Genomic DNA, 24,913 nt, shown 5'->3' on the forward strand with positions numbered 1-24,913 from the left:
TTTAGCAAGTGAGGGAGATATGTCTCAGTGTATGGATGTTTAACTGGCATATTGTAGATTACCAATGCAATCATTCCTAAAATTAATGATTACAAAAAGGACTGAGATTCCTTTATTTACTGAGAAAAAGCAGAGGAGCCGCAAGTCAATTGAAATCACCACCTGCGTTGCATTAATTATCCATTTCCTTTTGGATCTGAGTTTTCCTCAAGTTTTGCTCCTATGGTATAACAACAATTTCACCATCAATTTCATTAACATATATTTTTAAAGTACATAATTAATTTATTATAAGTAAATATTTTATTATGTATCATTTTTATTAAAAATTTAATTAATTAATAATAATTTTATAATTAAAATAGGAGATAAGAAATCTATTTATTAGTTTCTTTTATTATTTTTACTTCCTATTTTATGTGAAGTTTTTAATTTTAGTTTTAATAAATAAAAAATAAATATATTAAAATTTTAAATATAAATTTTTTAATCAATAATATTAATATATGTCTGTAGAATAAATATTAGCTAAATTCTTAATATAACATGCAAAGTAAACTCTATATGTACGAGCATCTTTCACTAGACACTGTAACCGATGTTATTCAAACTCCAAATTATGCAATTTATCATCATTAATGTAATTATATAATTAGATCATATGGGAGTTTTAGTGTTAGAAAATAAAAATAATTGTGTATATATAATTTATTTTCTCCGTACTCTGTCCTCAACAGATTTAAAAAAGGCAGAAATCATGGACAGGAAAAAAAAACTAAATAAATTGATGAATAAATAAATAAATAAATAACTTGTGTGGTGATGGGATTTGAGATAGATATGGTGAAGGGACAAAATTTTGATGTATTGAGAATTGAGATAGTTGTACGTGGCAACATAGCAACATAAAATCATATAACCACTTTCGTTGATAATAATTAATCAAGAGATAGATGAGATTAGACTGAAATCAAAATTATTTAAGAAGAGAAGAAAGAGACAAAGTACAAGGCGAGCTCAATTTGACACATTTAATTATTTGCCCCTCGGGTCCCAAACCTAAAAAAAGAAAAAAAAAAAAAAGAAGTCGTCACCACAGAAAAACATTTCTAATAGTTAAGACCTTGTTTCTTATACTACATACAGACTTATTATTTTGAATAAATCATAAAATAAGAAGAAAAATGAAATAACTATAATTTTGATTTAGTCTCTAAGTATATATAAATCATAAATTATACAAGTTTTATATCTTTGAATTTATCACTTAACTCAAATCTAATTTAACAAATAAGTGTTAACCCAACTTAAGAAGAGAGAACTGCATTAACTATTCCAAGTTCATTCTTCCGGAAAACATATAAACAAACAGAAATCTTAAGAAAAATATTTTATAATTGAATTATTCTATATCTTTAAAATTTTTTATTAGCTAAAATTTTTATATATGAAATACAAAAATATTTAATTATTTTAATGTTTTACACGGTTATAGTAGTAGTATTACAAAATGTTATTGACGTTTTATAATAAAAAATATTTAATTATAAATAAATAAAATGTTACTAACATTTTATAATAAAAAATATTATTTTAATTATTAAAACACAAAATGTTAATGATGTTTTGTTAAAAAAATATTATTTTAATTAAAGAAACATAACATTAATGACAGTTTTGTAAATAGTCATAGTGATATTTAACACACAATTTATTTTATTATAAAAATATCACTCCTAATAATACAATATTAAGAAGAAAAAATTATTTTTTTTACCTATTCTTGACAAGTTAACCAAAATTACATACGAAACATGACAACAGTTAGCACTACATGCCATAAATGGAAATGAATTGGGAGAGTTAAATCTCAAAATGATTTTTGAGATGGTCGTGTGTACTAAAATCGTTTTTGAGATTCTAATTGTATCAATTACGTTTTTTAAATTGACAAAGATGCATCACGTTAGTTCCTGATCTATTTTCTATTAACGACGTGATGATGTAGTTTGATGATGTGGACTATTTGTGACATGTGTCACTCTATAGTTTGGCCATGTGTAATGGTATGATGATGTGTTGACCAATGACACTTGGCATGCTGATGTGGACGGTTGTGCTACGTGTCACAATGCTATTTGGTCACGTGTTCGTTTGTGCCACGTGTTGTAACAGTATTAGTCTACGTGTCATTTATTATGTCATCATTGTAGATGTCCTTCACTTTGTATTAAATGACTCATTTTAGTCTTTGAAATTGAATATCGTGTACCAAACTAGTCATTTTATTAGTTTTTTCTCATTTTTTTAAATTCAAAATTTTTAATACCTTGAATGCACTAATTTCAATTTTATTTTTTCATATATCGTTTAAATATAAGTATTTTTATAAAAAATGTTAAGATTTTAGTTTTAATTATATAATTTTTTCTATAATAATTTAACATTGATAAAATTTGTAATATATAAATATATTATTATAAAAAAAATTCTATGATTAATTAGACATATTTTTTTTTTATCAAAAATCTTGTATTTTTATCAAGAATTAAAATACACTTTTTTTCAATTCTTATAAAATATATATTTTTGTTGTGTGTAAATAAGTTAGACTGAAGACACTTCAAACACCCTCACTGCTATCTCTAAGACGGCAGTTAGAAGTACCTGCAAGAGAAAAAATATTTTATAAAAGTACTTGTATTTAAATAACATGTAAAAAATAGAATTGAAATTAATGAATTCAAAGATATTGAGAATTTTGAATTTATAGAAAAAATGAGAAAAAATTAGTGAAGGGTAGTTTGGTGCACGACATTCAATTTCAGAGACTAAAACGAGTCAATTAATATAAAATAAGTGACTAACTTGGTGTATCTACAATGATGAATTGATGACATAGTGGATGACATGTGGACGAATACTGTTGCGACACGTGGCACAAATGGACATGTGGCCAAATAGCATTGTAACACGTGGCACAACTGTCCATATTAGCATGCCAAGCGTCATCGGTCAACACATCATCATACCATTACACGTGGCTAAATCATGGAGTGACACGTGTCACTATAGCCCACGTTATTAAGCCATGTCATCACGTATTTAATGGAAAATAAATTAGAAATTAATGTGGTATACTTTTGTCAATCTCAAATACGTAATTGGTGTAATTAAAATTTTATAGGCGATTTTAATGCACGACACCAATCTCAGAGACCATATTAAGTTTAACTCGAATTAGGAAATCATATTTGGGAAAGTATGATAAGCCAATGGAATATTTGTACAATGTGTATAATGGAGGTTTATGGAGTATTAAAAATATAACCATTAGTATTACCTTTTTCCATTAGCTAAAGCTTTTGGGATGAGTGGTATCATGACATAGTATTAGAGTGCTAGATCCGAAAGGTCATCATATTTTTAGTAAGTGTACAGAAATTTACTATTGACAACAACGATTTCTTTAAATCCCATTCTAATGTGCATTATGTCATATCTTAAGAAATTAAGAAGATTTTACTCCAAAGAGCTTTTGAAAAAGAAATTTATAAATTTGTTCACATTTCTATTGATCAACCCTATACTGCACGAAGTATGTCATTATTGTCATAGCTAGATTACTGATTTTGATTTACTTTTTTATATATTGTGTTCTTGATATGCCTTAAATTATACTAATAACATATTTAAATTATTTATTCATAAGGTAATCAATGTTTATCTTCATCTATAAATATTAATTTTAACTCTAAACTCAAATCTTGAATTAAATAAATGGTTGGTTGGAATTGAAGGACTTTTGTGGTTTGTAGTGCGTGGTGACACTTTGCAGTTTACATGTGAATAAAGATATACCCGGAAACAAGAAGAGAGGTTAATTCATTTTGTTTCCTTAAATATATGAAACTCATGGTATGATTAGAGGTAGATAATATTTATGAATAGTTTGGACCATTTCCCTTTTTGAAATCAAACATATCCTCAAACTTGTATTATACGGAATTTGACAGCACAAACTAGAATTGGGAATTTTGAACAAATTATTCATGGGCGGCCCATTGTATACTATATTCACAGATCTTCCAAACACTTTATGTTTGGGTGAAACCAATAATGATATGGAAGATAATTGTGCATGTGACTTCCATGCATGCATGCATCCTTAATTACCAACCACTTTCCTTTGGAAAAAAACATTATCCTGCCGTGAATGCCAATTTCACAAATCATTTTATTTTATTTTATTTTATTTCTTTCAATTACTTCTCAAATAATTCAAAAATATTAATATAACAAATGTCAAATTATCAATATTATATTTCTAATATTATCAAAATATAAAATACAAATAATGAAAAGTTAATCACTCTTAAATTAAGATAATGAGACACAAATTTCATAAAAATTATAAAATCAATAATGATTAACTCTTTAATTTACTATTTTACTAAATTTTTTCACTTTAGAAGATCTAAATTCCCGATGTCGTATCATATTTAGTGGACAAAAAATATATACCTACTATCTATACAACATTATTATTCTGATTAAAAAAGTACATGGTATAGTTTAGAATTTTCCACGGTCTTTTTACTATTAATCAACCAGTGATTAATGATATACGTTATAAATAATTATATTTCCAATACATTCTGTTATCCAAATTTTTTTTTTTGAGTTTATATGATTGTTTTGTATTTGTTCTCTTTTTGTTGGCCATCTTATTCTAAACTTTTTCTTTTGAGTTAGTAAAGATTGAACTCTAATTAAACTTTTAATTTAGATTATAAAACTATTGATATTATATCATGAAATTATTTTTTTAAAATTTAAACTAATAAAAAATATATATAAATAGTTATATTTTAAATAATATGTTTTTTTTTAAATATGTATATATATACACGCATATATAGCATAATTTTAAAATTAGAGGAAGTATATAATTTTCGATAATTCCAAGCATATGCCTTGAATGAGTGTTTTGGTTGTGCATTATGATCATTAAAGTAGGGCGAATTTGAGAGTTTGGAGTTTGGAACGAACATGATTATCGTCTTTTTCCTTGTGTTAAGGTTAATAATGATATTGTGTAACGTAATAAGAGAAGTAGGAGGTTGAGAAACACACAAAAACATGGGTTTTATAAACGCGCATGCAAGCATGAGAAGGAATGATTATGAGTTTTATAATCTCTAAAAATGGCATACGACAAGAAGTAGACAAACATATAAAAAGCTTACAGCCAGAAAGGCTTATACATTGGGATTGGAGCTCTAAATTAAAATTAGCATAATATATAGGTTTAAAAATAAATTAGCTTACTTAAAGGCATGGGCTGCAATCCTGACAACAAATATTTTATATTGTGACATGAATTAATAATTGCATGAAGCCAAACCCCCATGAAATTATAATGTTTTTCATTGCTAACCTCATATAAGTAGTGGAGAAGAATGGGTAATGCGAAGGAGCGTGTGAAATAAAAATGAAATGTTTCCTATGTCTATAACAAGTGTGTCTACTAATTAAGGGCACATGCATGTAATATATACTACTACTACCTATTACCCATAACTTCCCTCTGCTTAAACCAAATTTTGTATATTTCACACAAATATTATACAATATGACACCCATCAATTAATTGTTTTAGCTTTTTTTATTTTTCTTTTTAAGAGAAAAAAATATGATAAATAGAAAAAGTTTTTTTTTTAACAATTAAAAAACTAACTTTGAAGTACTTAATTAAGACTTAATTACAAAAAACATTTATTGAATAATCTATCCTTTAGATATTTAATGGAGCATATATTAATTATTATTTGTGTTATGCAAGAAGTTTGGTTAGTTGGAATTTTATGAATGAATGAGATTAGTTAGAGTTTGTGGCAAAGGAGCAATATAAAAGGTAGCAAGTGGAAGGAATTGAAGAATGAATGGGAATGAAGCAGTGCGCACATACATAATTGGCACTATTATGAGCACTGAGTGGCCATCACTAACTCATTTTTCTTTGGATAAGCCTCCCAAATTACTCTCTACTCTCTATATCATATCACTCACACCCCCACTCATTTTATCTATCTATATTATAACTCTATATTTTCTATTACTTCCCCAACTTATATTCAACCTCAATAAAGTTTTCTTTTCATATTTATTTGTTGCTCTCTCAAAATAATATAAGTTGTCTAATCCATTAATTCATTGCGAATCTAAATTTAATTTAAAATTTTATTATTAGTCAAAAAATTATTATATTTATAAAACAGATATTTAAATTTTTTAACACTTATTTAAATAATAAATAAATTGGCTATTTGGCCAATTCAAATTAAGTTATAATTTTTCGTTCTCGTAATTTATTATAGACCTCATTTTAGGAACTTATTTATTAGAGTAAATATTTAAATTATTTCCGTGATTTTCAGAAACTAGGGTTTTTCATAAGCTTGAGTCTCTAATCTCTTTGGGGGTAAACTAAACAAAGCTTTTGATAAAAAGTTTGTATTTTTTGTGAGAAATTGAGAATGTTAAATAAAAAAAAAAATGAAAGAGTGGTCCACGCGTGGCAGTCACGTGCCATGGCAGTGTTTGTGAATGGGGCGGTTTATATAAAGCCATGAAAGCAGAGGAAGGAGAGGGCGCACTTGAGCACACAAGAGAAGAGAAGAGAAGAGAAGAGTGCTTGCCTCTTGCTCACTCAGTGAAGCAACAACAACACACATATATAGAACTCAATAACTTGATGATGATGATGATGACATCATGATTCTGATGATTCTTTCCATGTCACACATTGGATGAGTGATAGGTTCAGCAAAAAACAATCCTTAAAATTTGTTAGCTTCAGCAGCGTTACGTTGTTATTGTGAGTTGAAGAGAGAATGGAGAATAATGGTGAGAAGAGGGTGTCAAAGTTCAAGAGGGTTTGTGTGTTCTGTGGTAGTAGCCCTGGCAAGAAGAGTACCTACCAAGATGCTGCCATTCAACTTGGCAATGAATTGGTAAATCTGAATCACCCCTTTTCACCTCATAAACTGCTACATTTACCTTAATCTTCTCTTCAATCAAAAACACCCCCTTTTTCTTTTCTGGGGTTCTAAAAAGCTTGCTTTTTTATTCACTTTGGGTTTTTGAGCTCTGTTGACAAGATCATTGCTTCTTAGCTAAGCACTTTTACGAGTTTACAAAGTTCCCTCTGCTGATTGAGCTTCTTTCTCTTTTCTAGACTCATGCTAATATATTCTTCCAAACGAGCTAGTCGTCATCATTTTAGTATCATGGCCACTCTTATCATTTGCTTATTATTTGTGTTAAATGTCTCTCAAGGTTTCAAGGAACATTGATCTGGTTTATGGAGGTGGAAGCATTGGTCTAATGGGTTTGGTTTCACAAGCTGTTCATGATGGTGGAAGGCATGTTATTGGGTATGTATGAGTATGACACTATGACACTCTTTTTGAGTTTTGTTTCAATTCACTGTTTCTATGATTATTTTCTCCTTTCTCTTTCTCTTTTTTTCCCCCAAAAGATGTGGGGTAAAAAGGGTAGAAGGATCAGAGTCAATGATTCATCTAACTATGTTTGATTGTTTGTTGGTTGGTCTCTACTTCTTTTACACTGTTTGTGATGTTACTATTTCTTTGCAGAGTTATTCCCAAGACGCTCATGCCTCGAGAGGTATGTCTGCTTCTGCTTCTGCTTCAGCTTCAGCAGTAGAAAAAGCTTCTACTCTTTTTGCTTCTCATAATAAAATATGCCTACTTGTTCTTCCATTTTTATTCTTTTAGTTTTATATGTTTCTCTACACCAAGGAGAGAGTAGAACTCAGATTTTGTTCCTTTTTTATTCTTTCTATGTCATTCATGTGTGTACCCTCTACTTATGCTTTTCTTGCTTATGTATCTTCATTTTTCAGTTAAAAGCCTACTCAGTTCCTCTGTGTTCAAAATAAGCTTCTTGACAATTTCAAAACTTGGCCCTTTGTTCAATTTCTTGCAATTTCTTTTGTTTTTTCTTCATTGGCTTTTACTATAATGAAACTTTACATGAGGAATGTACTGTAGTATATTAAAATTAATTACTTTATTTTTGTTTTCAACCTCTTTGGCTGCACATTACATTCCTGACGTCAACATTTCTAGATTAGATGCATCATGCATTGGATTACCTATCCTCCAAATGAGTAAAATATTATTTGAACATAGCTATAGTACTTTGTGCCAACATATAGTCATTGGTTAGAATTTAAACTCAGATTAAATTCCATACTCTATCCAATAATAATGACAAGTATATGGCTTGAAATACAATAATGACCATGTTTAAGAAACATTTTTCTTTCTCAAAAACCTCATAACTACTAAACTATTCAGCTCTTCTTTCTTGTTATTTTCTGTTGTCTCAACTGTGCAAAATGGTACACTCTGCAGCTAACTGGTGAAACAGTGGGAGAAGTAAAGGCAGTAGCAGATATGCATCAAAGGAAAGCAGAGATGGCTAAGCATTCAGATGCTTTCATTGCCTTACCAGGTTAGCCTTAAAAAGAAACTCATTTGGTTTCATTAAAATAGAACTATATAAGGTATATGAAGAAAAATAAAACATAAAAAAATAGAAACATCATGGTGCTTGTAGTTTTCTACTTTTATCATGTAAGCACTGACCGTATCTCAGTGTATGCAACTTTCAAGACTAAGTCTCCCAATTGGTGTCTGTCTATCGCCCTATATTATGTACTTGTTTATGATTTTCGAACCATATATAAGTAATGGATGTGGACTAGTCCTTCCTTCACTTGTTAAGACATTTTTTTTCCTTATTTTGGGTCTGACTTATTCATGAGTCATTTTGAAGAAACCAGAAGTAGACAAGGTTTTTTCATGATTTAAAAAAGGGGATCATAAATAAAAAACTTTTTTGTGCCAGTTATGTATATTCAATTCAATTTGACCCTGCTGCCAAAAAAACAATTTCTCTGTGACTTTATTTTTTTTCACATATTCCAATGCTATGACTGTGATGATTGATTAGGGTGCCACTCTTTTCAACCATCTTTGGCCAAAAACAAAGAACTTGAGCTGCTATGGGTTTATCTGTGGTTCTGGTTGAATACCAATTTTACCTTTCACTTCAAACCATGACGTGATTGTACAAAAGCCTTACCCTTTTTCAAATGAAGAACTTTGACATGATAAGGTTTCTAATTAGCACCTGTACCTGAAATTGGAATGATGCTTTATCCTTTTCTAAGACCTTTTTGTTTTTTTCTTTCTAGTAGTTATCAATCTGAGTATTTGAGTGCTGCGCTTTTGTGACAGAGTAGAGAGGAGGCACGCAAAGATAAAGCTCTTAATCACTCTATTGCTTAGATGACAAAAATATGGGAATAAAATTTTTTTTGGGTACTTATTTTGATTTGCACATTAATTGGACACATACTTTTTCACTTTTTAGATAGAATGTGAACTTATTCAATGTGGATTTTATACTTAATCCAAAAGTGGATGAGTTTATGTTCATTGTTACACAATATACAGAGTAAAAATATATCAAAGCTTGATCTTAATGGTAGGCAAAATGGCTTGTCAAGCTACGAACCGAATCCATAATGGCATGCATTGCACTTTATAAGGAAAAATGGATTTTTGGCTTAAACATTTGATGAGTAAAATTAGTGTTATACATTAAAATCTTTGTTGGATTTAAGTTAGTATTTACTTTCTTAGTGGATTCACTCTTTATGTAGAATAGTTAATACTAAAGTGAATTCCAATTTCTCTTTTTAAGTTGTTGAAAAGCTCATGGAAGTTACATGCAGGTGGTTATGGGACTCTAGAGGAGCTTCTTGAAGTCATAACATGGGCTCAACTTGGGATTCATGACAAACCAGTAATAATACTTCACTTTTCCCATTTAATTGGAAACTCTATTACTATAAATTACTATAAGCTCAAGTCTACAAAGTTGCCTAACTAGATTTGATACTTTTCAACCTGTAGGTGGGGTTAGTAAATGTTGATGGATACTTTAATTCCTTGTTGTCATTCATTGACAAAGCTGTGGAAGAAGGGTTTATTAGTCCAAATGCTCGCCATATAATTGTATCAGCACCAACAGCAAAAGAGCTTGTCAAGAAATTGGAGGTGATTTCTCATAGCAACACATATAACTAATTAACTATATTACTGCTACCATGTTTTATCTATAACCTCATTTCGTTGCAAGTTGATAGATTTAGTATATTTAAACCTTAAAAGTGTGACATTTATTACTGTAGTAAGAGAGAATGTATTTAATTAGGCAGAAGATGAAATAATATTCTTTGTTTCACAGGAGTATGTTCCCTGTCATGAAGGTGTTGCTTCCAAGTTAAGCTGGCAGATGGAACAACAACTTGCTTATCCTCAGGAGTATGACATGTCAAGGTAGCTGCAATTTCTTAATCTGCACGGAAGATATGAGACTAGGAATAGAATTTTGGAGGTGGAAGAAGCTATAGTGTTATATCAGTATTCTAGCCTCTTTTATTTGGTGGTGAACTTCTTTTGTAAAGTACTTGTGATTGACCTGAAAAATGTGAAAGTACTTTGTTCTCCCTTCATGTGAAACTATGATTTCCTCTCAATTTGTAACTTGTAAGTACCTTTTTAGTTATTAGTATTACTCCATGTTAACTAATTTTACCTTTCAACCACTCTTCAGCGTACCTTTGACAGTATATTTTTTATTCAAGTAATTTTTGTTTGACTTGGCAAAGTTTCAACTTCAACCACACAAAAACACTTCATTAAATTTGTAAACAAAGAACTGCTATTTGGAAAAGAAGAGAGACAAACAGAGGACACAATGCATGGCTTGGGAAGAGGTGGGGAAGGTGTTCATGCAGAATATAGTCCAACTTGAACAGGATCAAGTGTTAATAATTTTAGAATGGGACAGATAGTGCAACAATCATGTTCATTGCTTGTCTTGAAGTAACTGCTTTCAAATTTCAACGGTTGTGATTCAGACCAATACTTGAGTGGGAGTACAATTTAGATATTTTTTACATGAATACAAATTTGCTATTTTATATTTACATAAATGATTGACAGTAGGAAGAGTCGCTCAAAATTTACTGTATTAATTTAGCACCACATCTTTTTTTGTGAATCTTACATTTCTGAATGCGATTTTACTTTATATTCTAATAAGTTGTTTGATTAACTTGGAATATGTTGTTTAAGATTATGGAAAATTTGATAGAATCATATGTTAATCTGAGGCATATAGAGAAGCTTGTCTTATCAATAAAACAAAAGACGATATGAGTGATAAATGTGATTCTGTATTATCACAATAAAATTTAGTTGCATTAATTTTTATTTAGAATGCACTTATTTACTTTCGAATCTTGCCAAGTTCAATTAAGATGATAAAGTATAATGTGTTAAATTTATATGTATAGAAATGAAATTTCTTCCCTCAGCCTAATTAGGCAAACTTTGCATACCAATACATGTTCAAGATAGCATGACACTCTTTTTAATAGCTTTTACTATTACTTGTGAATTCTGATATAAGAAATAGATGGTTTAATTAATATACATAAAAGATTTATTAATAAGAAAAAGTTTGTAGGCCCTATACATCCTATCAAACATGACATTGCCATGTGTTAAGCAAAGGCCACATGGGATCCAAACTAGAAATGAAGTGATCATGTGCCACATGCGTCTAAGGACATATTATCATAGCATTCCCAATACATTGATGTTGTTGGTCCCCGGTATCTTCTTTCAAATTGCCAGTTGTTGAAACAACTTCTTTGTACATTTTTGGGGTCTCTAATTCGATAAAAAGCTCGAGTAGTTTGTATTGGTAATCATGTTTTGATTTGAAGCCATGCTCAACTGAAACATTGCATGCCAAGGAAGAACAAAAATTTGAAACATCAAGGTCCTATATATACAACACTCTAAAGATGTTGATGGCAGTGGATACAACTGTTCTGTGTTCTGCAAGAGAACTTATCAAATGTTTTAACAGAAACTAAGCTAGTTGTTGCATTGAAATATAATAAAGTTTTGAATTAAGGGTATAGACAACATAGAATTATTCATGTTTGAGCATAGGATTATATGGGAAGAAGCAAGAGTAGGTTAGTTGAAAGTTGTTGTTTTGTGGTACAAAGTTTTTGCTTGAAATTAAAAGAATCTAGTAACGGCAAAGGGACTAAAGGATAAAAGGATGATTGTGTGATATGCAGTGATAGTTTGGGCAAACATCCACATCTTGGACCGCTAGCATGTAGAGTAGCTATCAACCACTATTTCATTGTTAGGTAAACATTGGTTTACATATTCTGCCTCACATTTGTTTTCTTAAGTTAAAAGGACTTGCATTATGTATCCTAGTGTGTCAAATTATATTCCCTTTTCTACGGTTTCTGATCAATTCTCTCTTGTATATATCTTGGATAAGGAAGATCTTCTTGTATTAAACAGCAATCTTATCTTCATGCTTCACCATATACAGCATTTTGGTATATGCAAAAATGCAATAGTCCAATTATGTAACAGAGCATAGTGCTGTTCCTTCTTTTGTACTTTGGTTTTATCCTTTTCTGTAAACAGAACATTGCCCCTCTTTCTTTTTTCTTTTTTTTTTTTTTCCCTTCCAATGAGATTGTCACATGGTGCTTCCTGCTTCTTGCTTTGGTTGTTGGAGGGAGTGGGGATCAATATACTATCATATTATATAATAAAGAAAATAATTAATTAATTGATTGATGCATTTACTCGACTTATTATAAAGAAAACTCTGCATTTATAAGGATTCAAAAAGTGAATGTCCTTAGCAACCAAAACAACATAAGCCATTCCTTTTAAGGTACTATGAAAAGCTCAAACTTTCCAACTGAATAGTGATTGGTTTTCGACATTAATAATTAAAAATAAAAGATTGCATCACTAAATGTACATGATTGTATTAGATGAAGTATATTCATTGATATAATACAATTAAATGAGCTTCTGATTGTACTAAATCAATGAATAAAGTTTTATACATGATTAAAAATAGCTAATGTAGAACTAACTTGGGCTGGTTGAGTGGTGAGTGGTCAGCTCACTCGTCCACTTAAGCAAGTGTTGGGGGTTCGAATCGCGCCTTGTGCATGTAGTAACTCATTGGCTAGCGGCAGACCCTTAAATGGAGCTCAGATCCATGACGGATTAGTTCTTGACCTGTCGGGTTGGAGGAATCCGTGGGCAACCAAAAAGAAAAAAGATACACTTAGTGCAAGTGACAGTTGGTTGGTATAACTAACTCAGCTTTATCCAGTAACTAACTAACTAACTTGTCAATTAAGCAACTCAAATTCCCAACCGTCATTTGGAGTTTGTTGAGTTGGAAGGGCCACAAATATATATATCCAACGAGTTGCAGAAAGTGTGGAATTATATTTAAGTATTTAACATTATGAAAGTTATGCCCATGTCAATTGTATTGTCTGCAGTGTGCACAGACAAATAATTGCTAAAATACGAAACTTTCCCAGTTCCTACTTGGCCTAAAGAAAGTTGAAGAATGAAGAGTCACAAATAAGGGACAAGTAAACCAATACAATAACACTTTTTGGTGTAAAAAACTAAAACCCACTTTGAAGCCCAATAGGGCTATTTTTTTATGATAGGAATGAGTTTGGTTAAGAAAAAAGGTAAGGCCAATCTCATAAAGAACAAGATGACCAGTTTAACTACATCATGTACTTAAGATATTAAAAAGTTAAATTTGAAGCTTAAAAAAATTTAATCTCCTATCATTTAAATGTGGCTATTAGATCACTTTAGTGGATAGTAATGCACTTAGTGTTGTCCAAGAAAATAGTATCTGCATAACTAAACATGATCTTCATTTAACAAAGCTATGATTTTCAGTGAACCATGTCAACAATTTCAGTTATTTATTTATTTCAAGTCTTGGATTCGCATGTCCATTACTCGGAAATATAAATCACGACTAAGTTGTTTTTATTCAAGCAAGTCTTTTTCAATTTCTACCACTCAAAGTGCAATCAATAAAGAAGTCTGCAACATTAGTGTATATTTTCTCTTGCGTACACTTGATGATAGTTGATTTTACTATAATAATCATAGTCATGATTCCACATAAATTGTACAATTCTTCCAAGAAAAACACGAATTGTGGAAAAAGACAAGGGCCATATTAGCAGGAATCCCTGATTTTATTTTATAACTTTTGCTAGAAATAAATTCATAGACCTCCACCAGTTTTTCGTTGTCAAAATTTCATTGATCAAAGACCATAAACAAAGCCTATACAAATAGAAACCGACAAACATAAACCAAGCCTAAGACAATAATCAAGAAAGGGTATCGATTTGATTCGCAAGTGTGTTTAACACTACACGTATATCCTCACTTTGAGGATGGTCATTATCTCCAACTAAAAATTCATGGCTTTTACCATCCACTCTTATAATGCTAGAACCTGGAACCTTGTTTATTCCTTTCTTTTTCATCTGTCTCCTCAAGCTTCTCACCTCGGTCCATTTCTTGCTCGCTGCATATAGATTCGATAGAAGAACGTATATACCGCTATCTTGGTATTCAAAATTTTGAAGTGATTTTAACATTTCTTGGGAGAATCCAACATTTTCATATGTACTGCAGGCACTTAAGAGAGCTCCTAGGATCTGCACATCGGGCGGCATTGGCATTGTCTTTATCAACTCCATAGCTTCCCCCACCAACCCAGCCCTGCAGAACAAATCAACCATGCATCCATAGTGTTCTAACCACGGTGAAATATTGTAACTTGGACTCGTCATCTGATTGAAAAGCCGACGACCTTCATCGACCAGGCCGGAATGGCAGCATGCTGTGAAAATGGCCAAAAACGTCACCTCATTAGGCCTGGTCCCAGATTCAATCAACTCTTCAAATTGTTTCAATGCTTCTTGTCCATGTCCATTTATTGCTAGGCCACCTATAAAGGCATTCCAAGTTCTGATATTCTTAGAAGGCATATCATTGAAGACACGCTGCGCCATCTCTATGCAACCACATTTTGCATACATGTCAACCAATGCTGTTCCTATATGAACATCCTGTTTGATGCAGCTGCAATCAATGTATTCATGGACCCATCTGCCATATTCAAGCAGCCCAAGACTTGCGGAAGCAGAAAGAACACTGGTCAGTATAACCCCATCAGGCTCAAAACCTGATGCCTGCATTTCATAGAACAGGTTAAGTGACTCATTTGGAAATTGACATCGCACCAATCCACCTATCATACTAGTCCAAGAAATAATGTCCTTCTCAGGCATCTCATCAAACACTTGCCTTGCATCAGCAACAGACTCACACTTCATATACATATCCATCAATGCATTGTCTACCACCAATTCCTTCCCATATGGACATTTAACTACCAACCCATGAACCCCTTTCCCTAAATTTAAACGACCCAGTTTCCCAATAGCCCCAAATATGCTAACAATAGTTGCCAAATTAGGCTCCACATCCATTCTCAAAAACAATGCAATGGCATCATCAAACAACCCAGCCTTCACAGACCCAGATATCAAACCAGTCCAAGACACCACATCTCTAATAGGCATCTCATCAAACACCTTGCAAGCACTAGCATTGTCCCCACAAATGTTGTACACATGCACAAGACTGTTCTGCACATACATGTCACACCACAAACCGTTCCTAACTACCACTGCATGCAACTGCCTAAGCTCAAAAATCCCAGAGAATCGAGCACATGATTTCAAAACAGCTGGGACAGTGAACACATCAGGAACAAACCCATTTTTGAAAACCCATCTATAGACAATAATTGCAGCCCTGGGTGAGTGGGAAGAAGCATAGCTGGAAATGAACAGGTTGCAAGGGAAGGAGCTCAAGCTCCAATCCAATTGCTTCAAGTAATTGCTGGTGTAATGAACATTGGTGACATGTTTACCAAAAAGATTTGCAACTTTGGCGACAACCAAGTCATTGGAAACAAGGGCAGAGGTCAATAATTGTGCATGAATTTTCTTGAAGGATCTCAAGTCCTTACATTTATCAATGAATTCCAACAGAACCCATTTCAGAGATTGCGTAGCCTTATTCATGCCAATCAAGAATGCTCAATGCTCAAACATGATTAATCATTTTTGCCATTACCAATGAATTATGTAATGACTAATATGAATGCTTTTTGTCAACTTTGCATTCTAAAAAGTAACAAGCAATAAAAACACGTTTTTGTGAATTCCTCGTCTCCTTGTTGCTATTTAAAATGGCCAAATGGGCCTTAATTGACGGATCTATGAAAAAGTTACCTGGCACTGCTGCTTCTTCCAGTGATAGTGTTGTGAACCATCCTCATTATTGGGCTTTTCCAGCAAATGCAACGCTGTATTTTACCGTTCAAGCTCGGCCTATTTCGGGGTTTGTTGCGACTGAGCAATTAGGCCATGTGTTGGTGCAGCTGCCGCCGCCTAGTTGTTCTTCTGATGGCCACACTAACTCTTGTTCTACTTTGGCTCCTAGTTTGAGCTCAGGAACCACTGTTAACCAATCCTAGTTTGGGGAAAGGGAAAAACTAAAATTAGAACATTTTAATTCATAATTCAATTAAAATAAAAAAGTTTAACAGTAGTGTTGTCCGTACTTAAACAAGTCAAAATAAGAATTCAAATGAACTAATCATATAGCAACTAAGCATCGCACCTGCTCGGATTTTCAATCTTGTCCCTCCCACTGCAAATAATGTCAAAAACCATCCTGCCAACAGATATTGCCACCGTTAGATCTCAAAAAATTTGTCATCACTGATTGAAGAGAGAACCACGAGTTCTACACACCAAAGCATTAAATATCTATTTAATTAGAAATTCAGAATGCTACCGGTATTACAGGCCTCAGAATTCAGAAATCATATATAATATATATACCGAGTTCAGTTCAACGTATTTGCTTCTAATTTTATCATGTTATAATTTATCATATTTCAGAATTTTAGAGCTTGCTGAGTTGTGGTAAAAATTTTCTGATACAGAAAACAAATAAATTACAACCAAATAATTTACTTGAGATTCGGAGCATAATTATCAGACTGAACCAGTAATTGAACCGATCATATGACTGAATAATGGGGTCACTCATTCAACTGGTGGATTACAGGTTGAATTGGTGGATTAGAGGTTGAATAGGTTGACCTGTTCATAATTTAAAAAAAATATATATAAAAGGGCAAGGGCAAGAGCAAGAGCAAGAGCAACAGCCAACAACATTACAATTACAGCAAAATGGCAAATTAATTAGTATATCTAAAATTCAAAACTTAAAATCAATTTTATGATTACAATTACAGCAATAACATTACAATAACATTACAATTACACCTAAATCAACTTTATAATTACAGGAACAACATTACAATCACAGCAACAGCAAGATGGAAAATTAACCAGCTTATCTAAATTTTAAAACCTAAAATCATCTTAATTATTACAATTACAGCAACAACACTAGAACTACACCTAAATCAACTTTATAATTACAATTACAGCAACAGCAAAAAAAATTAATTAGCTTATCAAAAATTCAAAACCTAAAAAAACTTCATTATTAAAATTATAGCAAACTGGAAAATGAATTGATTGGGTGAAGAAGAAGACAAAAAGCTGTGAACTAGGAAAGGGAGGAACTAGTGAAAATTGGAAAAGTGGGAACCGGGGGAAGACAGGGACTCACAACGGCGGCAATAGCGAGGCCAGGAAGAGACGACCACGAACCTGGGCGAGTTGCTGCCTGCTTCGTGGCCCACTTAGTTATAGCATTATAGCATCATAAATATGTCCACAGTTACTTGTTTCAGGAACTATATATGTTACCAGTTTATCATTTCTGACTAATTTCACAAAGCTAAGCAATTAAGCATTATTGAACCATTCATAAGGATTCTTGATTCATAAACTAATATCACAGATGCAAACTCAAATTCTCTACACCCTTGGAACGGTAGAACCCATCAAGGAAATGCAAAGAACAGAAGACGGCGGAACAGAGTACAGAGAAGAACCTTGAGGAAAGGCGAGGGTACCCAGAGAACAGAGAAGAACAGAGCTGGTCACGACGAGGAAAGGCGGACGGCAGAACAAAACACGGCGGAACAGAGCAGCGGTGCGACAACGATCCAAAGAGGCGAAAGCTACGACCAGAGACGCGACGCGTGGTGGCGGCGGAAGATACGAAACTGCAGTGCCACTGCCAGCTGCCTGCTGCAGTGCCAGCTGCCTGCTGCAGTGCCAGCTGCGGCGGAGACAATAAGCGCCGGCAGCTGAGTTTAGATGATGAGAAGACCAAGAGGGAAGAGTCGGATCCAGATCCGGATTTAAATTGGTTAAATGGTTTGAATTAAAAAACTAAACTATAAAATTGATGCAATTTGATTTAGATTTTTTTTATTTAACTGATTTTTTTAAATAGTTTGGTTTGGATTGTATTTAAAATCCATAATCTAGATTTTTTTGCACACCCCTAGAATCGTGGGAGTGAGTGAATGAGTAAGGGTCGAGAGAGAGAGTGAGAGACTAGACCTTGGAGGGTGGATAACGCCGCTGATGCCTGACGACGTGGAGGAGCTGAGCGGCTGTGAGAAAGAGAGTGGAGGGTGGAGAGGGACTGAGTCGCCAATACTGGCCCAGACCCAAAGAATCTCCAAGCCCACAACCCGACCCGGAAATCAAACCTGCGTTTCCCTCTCCATTGCAGCAGCTTTTCCTCAGCAAACCAACAAGATGATCGGAAGCATCCCGGCGAGGCGGAGCTCTGATCGTCGACATCATCTTCGAAGCTCGAAGCTCCTGAATCAGTAGTGGACGCAGTAGCCATCATCCCCTCATCACCCGTGTATCTTACTAATACAATAACACTTTTTGCGGCAAAAATTAAAACCCACTTTGAAACCCATGCATTAGGCCTATTTTTCATGAGAATTAAGTTAAGAAAAAGGCAACGCGAACAATTTCTTTTTTTTACATGATGCACTTAGGATATTTAAAAGTTGATTTTTTTTCCATTCTCAGTCGGCGCAATAGTACATCATATATGTTGATATTGCAACACTAGCAAGACCTTTTTCTAAAGAAGATTCTTTGGAAAATGTTCCAACCTCTCTTACTCTTAGCTAGCTTATGGAGCTCTTTCCTAATACAGGTGCATTCCTTTTCAAGCTCTGAGACACGTTCCCTCAAGTTTCCACCACCTTGTTGCTGTGAAGGGTCTACTTGACCATTATTCGCACTCCTTAGATGGCCAAGATTATTTCCATTAAGGCTGTTTTGTTGTTGTGCGTTCTCAAAGTTATTTGTGTCATCAAATAACCAGCTAGATATTGATGTTCTGAGTCTAAGCTGTTCAAAGAAGAGGACCTGCACAATTACTCTGAGTGGCAATCTCTCATTTTGTGCTGCATGTGTGCTTGCTTCCAATGACAGCTTTTGGCAGTTCATGAGTCTACAGAATTGCTCCCTCTCCGAATCAACTAGCCAAGGATGTGCCTGTATTAGTTGTCATAGACCAATGTGTTACATTATAAATATCAACATATATATCACCATGTATATTTAGATTGCAACATGGTGTTACCTTGAGATACACATCTATAGCATGATATAAACCATCATCTATAGGCCTAGCATATTCTGGAATTGCAGTTGCAAGGGCCTGAAACTTTGGCAATTTGAAATTTACATCAAGAGCTACCTCAGCAAGATATGCATCTACCAAGTTGGCTACTATTGTCATAGGTGTTAGTGAATCAGCTGCACTCGCCAATGGCCCTTCTTCATGCATGCTTATGCACGGAGTAGTTGATGCAGTTGCAGGCAAGTATATGGACAGAAAATGATCTATAATCCTCTGAATGCAATCTGTATCGTAAAGTGTCTCAGCCGGTTGCCCCATGTTTGGAATCAGAAGATCAACAAGAATGGCTTGTTCAAGTTGAGAGCCAATCCTTTTCTCCAAAGTGTCTATGCATGACTGACTTGCATGCAGAAGCATAGCTGTTCTTAGCATTCTAAGCAAATACTTGGAAGGTGTTACACCTTTCTTACTTGGAAGCATTCCCACAATTTCTTCAACCATATCTCTTTGATCTGCTTCAGAATTTGTCCCTTGATTCACATCATTGTTGTTGTTCTTTTCCTTGAAGCTTGATTGCCTATTCATCAAGGGTACATATCTTGTAATATAACGTATCAAGGACCCTGCAATATTCTCAGGTTTCATACCTTTTGCTTCGAGGGACAAAATTAGTCTCTTGTATAGTGGTAAACTCAACAATGATAGATCCTCATACCACCAATCATCACCTTTGGTTTGTGATTTATCTTTTTCATTCAAGGAATCAGCTTCAGCCATTGTGGGCTTAGGGTCGGGACATGCCTTGAGGGTCAAGAAATCAATGCATCTGGAAACTATGTTGAGTTGTTGTGCATAAGACATAACTTCTTCACATGATTGCAGAGCTTTTATTGTGTCTAGCCAATTGCTGAGAACTTGATTGAGAAAAGACTCTGTATGTCCAATGAGGTTGGATTCCCCATAGTTTTCATTCATTTCTAGATACTCTGCTGCACATCTTAGAGGTACTACATTAGAAGCCACGACTTCGATTAGTACGCCATAGCAAAACCTTGTTACAAGATCGAATGTTTTGTCTCCTCCGGGGACATCATGGAGTTGCAAACCACAGCTTGCTCCTTCCTCCTCCTTGGAGGAGTCATTGATGAGTTTCTTGAGCAATCCACTTCTAGAAAGCAATGGGAACTGCATGCGTGCATCAAGCTTTACATATTAATGAACAAACATAAGGTGTTGCATGAAATTAAAGCATATTTGGCATGCACCTTGTGGAGGAAAAAAGTTACTTGGCCTACTTCAATGGTAAGATCACTTGGGAGCCCCGTTGTACAATGCCTACAAAATTAACACATATTGGACTATGGATATTGAGCATTTTAACATACATTTTGATCTGTGATTCTCATGTCTGTAACAATTAATCGAAATAAAATTACCAAGATTGGCCTTCTCGACGAAATGCATCAGAAGATTTAGATCCAAGCCTCAAGAGGGCCTCCATGTTATGTTGTAGGAAGAAGAGAAAAAAGAACATTCAAGAGAATAGTAGAATGGAAAGAGGGAGCATGCATAGTGCAATTAGTTGCTGGTGTTGCTTAGCTAGATGATCCATTATTGTGATTATGGTCCAAATTAAACACAAACATGTAGCGAGTCTATAGCTCATAACTGAAAACGTAACCAACCCGAAACTAATGCTTAGCTTACGCACTTCAATTGCCTTCATCATCTTCAATAATTCTTAATCGCTTAAAAAGCCACGTAATTACCTTGATTCTTATATATGCATGTAAAATTTCAATTAAAATTAATTAACAACAAGCAGAAGTGAACTTTATCCCCTAGTAATTACATATGGTCCAAGTCACGAATCTGCCTCCGATCCGTTGCCTTTGTCCTTGACTAATCATTAGTACATGAAATATATTTTATTGCAATCAATTAGCATCTGTTTCCGTCCTCTAGAAGGTGCAAATAGATACTTCTTAATTGTAACAATTCAAGTGGTCAAGCACTTGGTTTTGCATCACTATGTAAAGCTACACATGCATATTTACAATCTTCTTGTATTTGTTTCACCAGTTAATTAATTAATATGGTGTCGTAGCTTTTGATTATTTTGAATTGTAATATTACCTGCACAAACATATTAAGTCTCTGTTATTTTTTTATATCAATTTATCATGCTTACTTTCAACATAGTATGAAAAATCTATTATATATTATATATGTTACTATTAATAACTAATTATTAATTTGATAATCAAATGAACATTTGATTCTAATAATTTTTATTGGGTCAAGGCTTGAGATGTCAAATGACCACTTTACCTTCATCATAGCTAGACCCTCTTTGATCGCAAACCTAATTATTATTATTATTATTATTATTATTATTATTATTATTATTGGATGTCTACTTCCATACTTAGATTATATTAGTGAAGGGAATAAATAATATAATGGACTTGTTTACTAGGGATTCAGAAAGCTAATATTGGGGATTTTATTTTAAAATCATGCATTTTTTTTTTCTTCTTTTGTCTTTAGGTATATACTCGGACCTTATTGTTATCAAAAGTCTGACTAATTTATCTTATTAAGAAATCAATTATATTTTCCAACACAAATATATACACACTAAGCTCGTCCATCGAGAATCAGACACTGTTCTATATCTACCATTCAATCAAAACTGATAATAAAAAGAGGAATGAATACCTAATTCGGTCTTTTTTTTTTATAGACGTTGTGATTTTTGTTCAAAAATAAAGGACAAATTAATTTTTATTTCATATTTTTGTGAGACGTTGTGAATCTTTCATCATTTTCCCTAATTAAAATAGATGGAAATTGTCTATGTGTCAGTTAAGTAGTTAATGTTGCTAATATGGAGGTTAACATTCTATTAAGTTTTACGTTGGCCACTAGAAAATGGACAGAAATTAATCTGTCCTGCTTTAAAAACCTAAAACTACGTCATTTTGGGTTTTAATCAATGTTTCATTAGAGAATAGACAGGATCGATCTGTTCCGCTTTAAAAACCTAAAATTATGTCGTTTTTGGGTTTCAATTCATGTTCCATTAGGAAATGGATAGAGGTCGATTTGTCCTGCTTTAGAAACCAAAACTACGTTGTTTTTAATCTTCACTGAAACAAAATGGTTTGAAAGTGATTCTATGCAGCTAACTCTCACTCTTCTCTCAACCCAAATATAAACCCTAGGAGACCATGATTGGTAGTGGAGAGTGTTGTTCATCATCAAATCAACGAAGTAGAGACAATTCAGGCTGGAGCTTGAATTCTAGTGGGAGCGTTGGAGCTCCGAGAAAAAGAAAATGAATTCTCAGGGACGATGAAGAATTCAGACATATTATTCTTTCACTGCCCATATTTCAAGGTACTTATTTAACGTTTAGCTAATTTTTGGTTTTTAATTTCTATTCCATAGATGCTAATAAATGTTAAACATTTTCGTAAACTGAAAAATGGCATTGCAACTTCTTTGCATGATTAGATGATTATATTACTTCATGTGGTGAGGATGATAATAAGGTTGTCTTGGGGCATCAAAGCAGAAGCAGAATCGATTGGAAGGTCATGGTTATGTGGTGGATAACAAAGTTAATGAGTTGGAAGAAAGATTAATTGGTTTGGAAGATCAGTTACATGAGTGTAGATTGAAAATAGGTGAAATTAGATGTATTATGTATGGGTTTAATTTGTTAGCATTTCTTGGTGGGATTATAATTGCAAGCTTGTTAAGAGCAACTGTATAGAATTTCGATAGTTAAATTTTGTTATTTTCTAGAGTTGAGTTGTGAACAATACTTTTGATAATGAATGAAATAAGAATTATTGTGGTGAATTTGTAAAATAAGATTTATTGTGGTAAATTTGCAAAGTTTTGGTTTCTAAAGCGGGACAGATCGACCCGTGTCCATTCCCTAATGGAACATGGATTGAAACCCAAAAATGACGTAGTTTTATGTTTCTAAAGTGGGACAGATCGACCCATGTCCATTCTTAATGGAACATGGATTCAAACCCAAAAACGACGTAATTTTATGTTTCTAAAGCGGGACATATGGATCCTTATCCATTTTTTAATGTCCAATGTGAAACTTAACAGAGTGTTAACTTCTACATCAACAACGTTAATTGACATGTAGACAATTTTCATCTGCTTTAGTCAGGGAAGATGAAAAAAAGACCGCGACGTTTTATAAAAGTATGAGACAGAAATCGATTTGTTATTTTTTTAGATAAAAATCGCAATGTCCATAAAAAAAACAAGAATTGAATTAGGTGTTTACTCATAAAAAAAACTTCACAGATATCATCCATATCCAAATAATTTCTTGAATTTTGAATGCATCAATTTTGTTTAAACGATGAGTTTTTCTTATGTTGATTGCTTTTAAATTCAATAGTAATTTTTATTATGGGGATGGAACAAGTTATTCCATTATACTATATATTTATGGCCATTTATTCCGAGACACGCATTTAAAGTATGTTGTGAAGATGTTTGTTTTGTTCAGTGGGATTTTAGGGCATGTGATATATAGTACTGCCTTAATTGGTCTGACTCCTCTCACCGTATATATACAGTTAGTTATACGCAGGATATATACACGTACACTGAAAAAGAAAATAGACGCTTCTGTTCCGTATTGTTGTTGCCTTGGGCCCCTCTTCCACAGACCCTGTGATGCCTACCTCTACTACCCTAACTATCATTTTTTAATATCTAAATAAATATTTATCAGATATTAAATAATAAAATTTCACAATAAAAATATGGAATTTAAATATTAGATTAAGAATTATATTAAAATGTAATAATACTATTAATAGTACCAATATAAAATTTGAAAAAGAATAAAATTATGAAATAACACATCACATAGGCTCTCTAACTCTAGACTCTGCCTACCTAATTAACTTTGATGAATTTCATCCCCCTTGGCGGTGCGGCGCTGCTTGCATTTGATTGATACTTTTAGTTACTTCTTCTTCTTCAAGAGTCGACCATAATTTGAATCCAACTAGCATTATAATAATCTAATTATAAAGCATTAATGCTAATAAAAATTATAAATATTATATTTGTATATTAAAATTAACTATTAAAATTAGTTATTATTATATATTATTTATATATAAATACTTATTATTTAATTTATTTTTAATGTATATTTTATAATTTAATATATATTTTATACTAGTGATTAA

At 32.8% G+C, this 24,913-nt stretch overlaps 3 protein-coding genes across 8 annotated transcripts; 1 reads left to right on the top strand and 2 right to left on the bottom strand.

Moving 5' to 3' along the window:
• The first annotated feature begins 6,641 nt into the window (after positions 1-6,641).
• On the top strand, positions 6,642-10,705 carry LOC107476301 (cytokinin riboside 5'-monophosphate phosphoribohydrolase LOG3). Its single transcript, XM_016096103.3, has 7 exons — positions 6,642-7,016; positions 7,342-7,439; positions 7,662-7,692; positions 8,445-8,544; positions 9,833-9,903; positions 10,014-10,157; positions 10,348-10,705. The coding sequence occupies exons 1-7, from the start codon at positions 6,897-6,899 to the stop codon at positions 10,441-10,443; spliced, it is 660 nt and encodes a 219-aa protein (XP_015951589.1). The 5' UTR covers positions 6,642-6,896; the 3' UTR covers positions 10,444-10,705.
• A 2,174-nt stretch (positions 10,706-12,879) lies between these two features.
• LOC107476302 (pentatricopeptide repeat-containing protein At4g38010) lies at positions 12,880-18,684 on the bottom strand. Of its 6 annotated transcripts, none has more exons than XR_008005510.1 (4): positions 18,106-18,680; positions 16,752-16,805; positions 16,361-16,601; positions 12,880-13,241 (listed from the first exon to the last, which is right to left on the bottom strand). XR_008005510.1 is itself a non-coding variant. In XM_052256676.1 (4 exons), exon 4 carries the CDS (start codon positions 16,148-16,150, stop codon positions 14,381-14,383), a length of 1,770 nt encoding a protein of 589 aa, XP_052112636.1. In that variant the 5' UTR covers positions 16,151-16,601; positions 16,752-16,805; positions 18,106-18,363; positions 18,623-18,684; the 3' UTR covers positions 14,211-14,380. The 6 variants fall into 6 exon arrangements, 5 of the variants coding, with proteins under 5 accessions (XP_052112636.1, XP_020991915.1, XP_020991916.1 ...); XM_052256676.1 differs by lacking the exon at positions 12,880-13,241 and having other exon boundaries at positions 14,211-16,601; positions 18,106-18,363; positions 18,623-18,684; XM_021136256.2 differs by lacking the exon at positions 12,880-13,241 and adding an exon at positions 17,111-17,239 and having other exon boundaries at positions 14,211-16,601; positions 18,106-18,679.
• Positions 18,685-19,150: 466 nt separating this feature from the next.
• LOC107476353 (BTB/POZ domain-containing protein At5g03250-like) lies at positions 19,151-20,663 on the bottom strand. Its single transcript, XM_021136260.2, has 2 exons — positions 19,674-20,663; positions 19,151-19,585 (listed from the first exon to the last, which is right to left on the bottom strand). The coding sequence occupies exons 1-2, from the start codon at positions 20,646-20,648 to the stop codon at positions 19,151-19,153; spliced, it is 1,410 nt and encodes a 469-aa protein (XP_020991919.2). The 5' UTR covers positions 20,649-20,663.
• Positions 20,664-24,913: the final 4,250 nt, after the last annotated feature.

This window comes from Arachis duranensis, chromosome 2, assembly GCF_000817695.3.
Source record: "Arachis duranensis cultivar V14167 chromosome 2, aradu.V14167.gnm2.J7QH, whole genome shotgun sequence".
Classification (NCBI taxonomy): Eukaryota; Viridiplantae; Streptophyta; class Magnoliopsida; order Fabales; family Fabaceae; genus Arachis; species Arachis duranensis.

Bases quoted from the DNA above. Each gene is read 5' to 3' on its own strand.
- LOC107476301 (XM_016096103.3), top strand. From the start codon at position 6,897: ATGGAGAATAATGGTGAGAAGAGGGTGTCAAAGTTCAAGAGGGTTTGT. The intron at 7,017-7,341 runs GTAAATCTGAAT...ATGTCTCTCAAG, and splicing joins TTCAACTTGGCAATGAATTG to GTTTCAAGGAACATTGATCT. The intron at 7,693-8,444 runs GTATGTCTGCTT...TACACTCTGCAG, and splicing joins AGACGCTCATGCCTCGAGAG to CTAACTGGTGAAACAGTGGG.
- LOC107476302 (XM_052256676.1), bottom strand. From the start codon at position 16,150: ATGAATAAGGCTACGCAATCTCTGAAATGGGTTCTGTTGGAATTCATT.
- LOC107476353 (XM_021136260.2), bottom strand. From the start codon at position 20,648: ATGAATGAAAACTATGGGGAATCCAACCTCATTGGACATACAGAGTCT. The intron at 19,586-19,673 runs GTAACACCATGT...CAACTAATACAG, and splicing joins CTATAGATGTGTATCTCAAG to GCACATCCTTGGCTAGTTGA.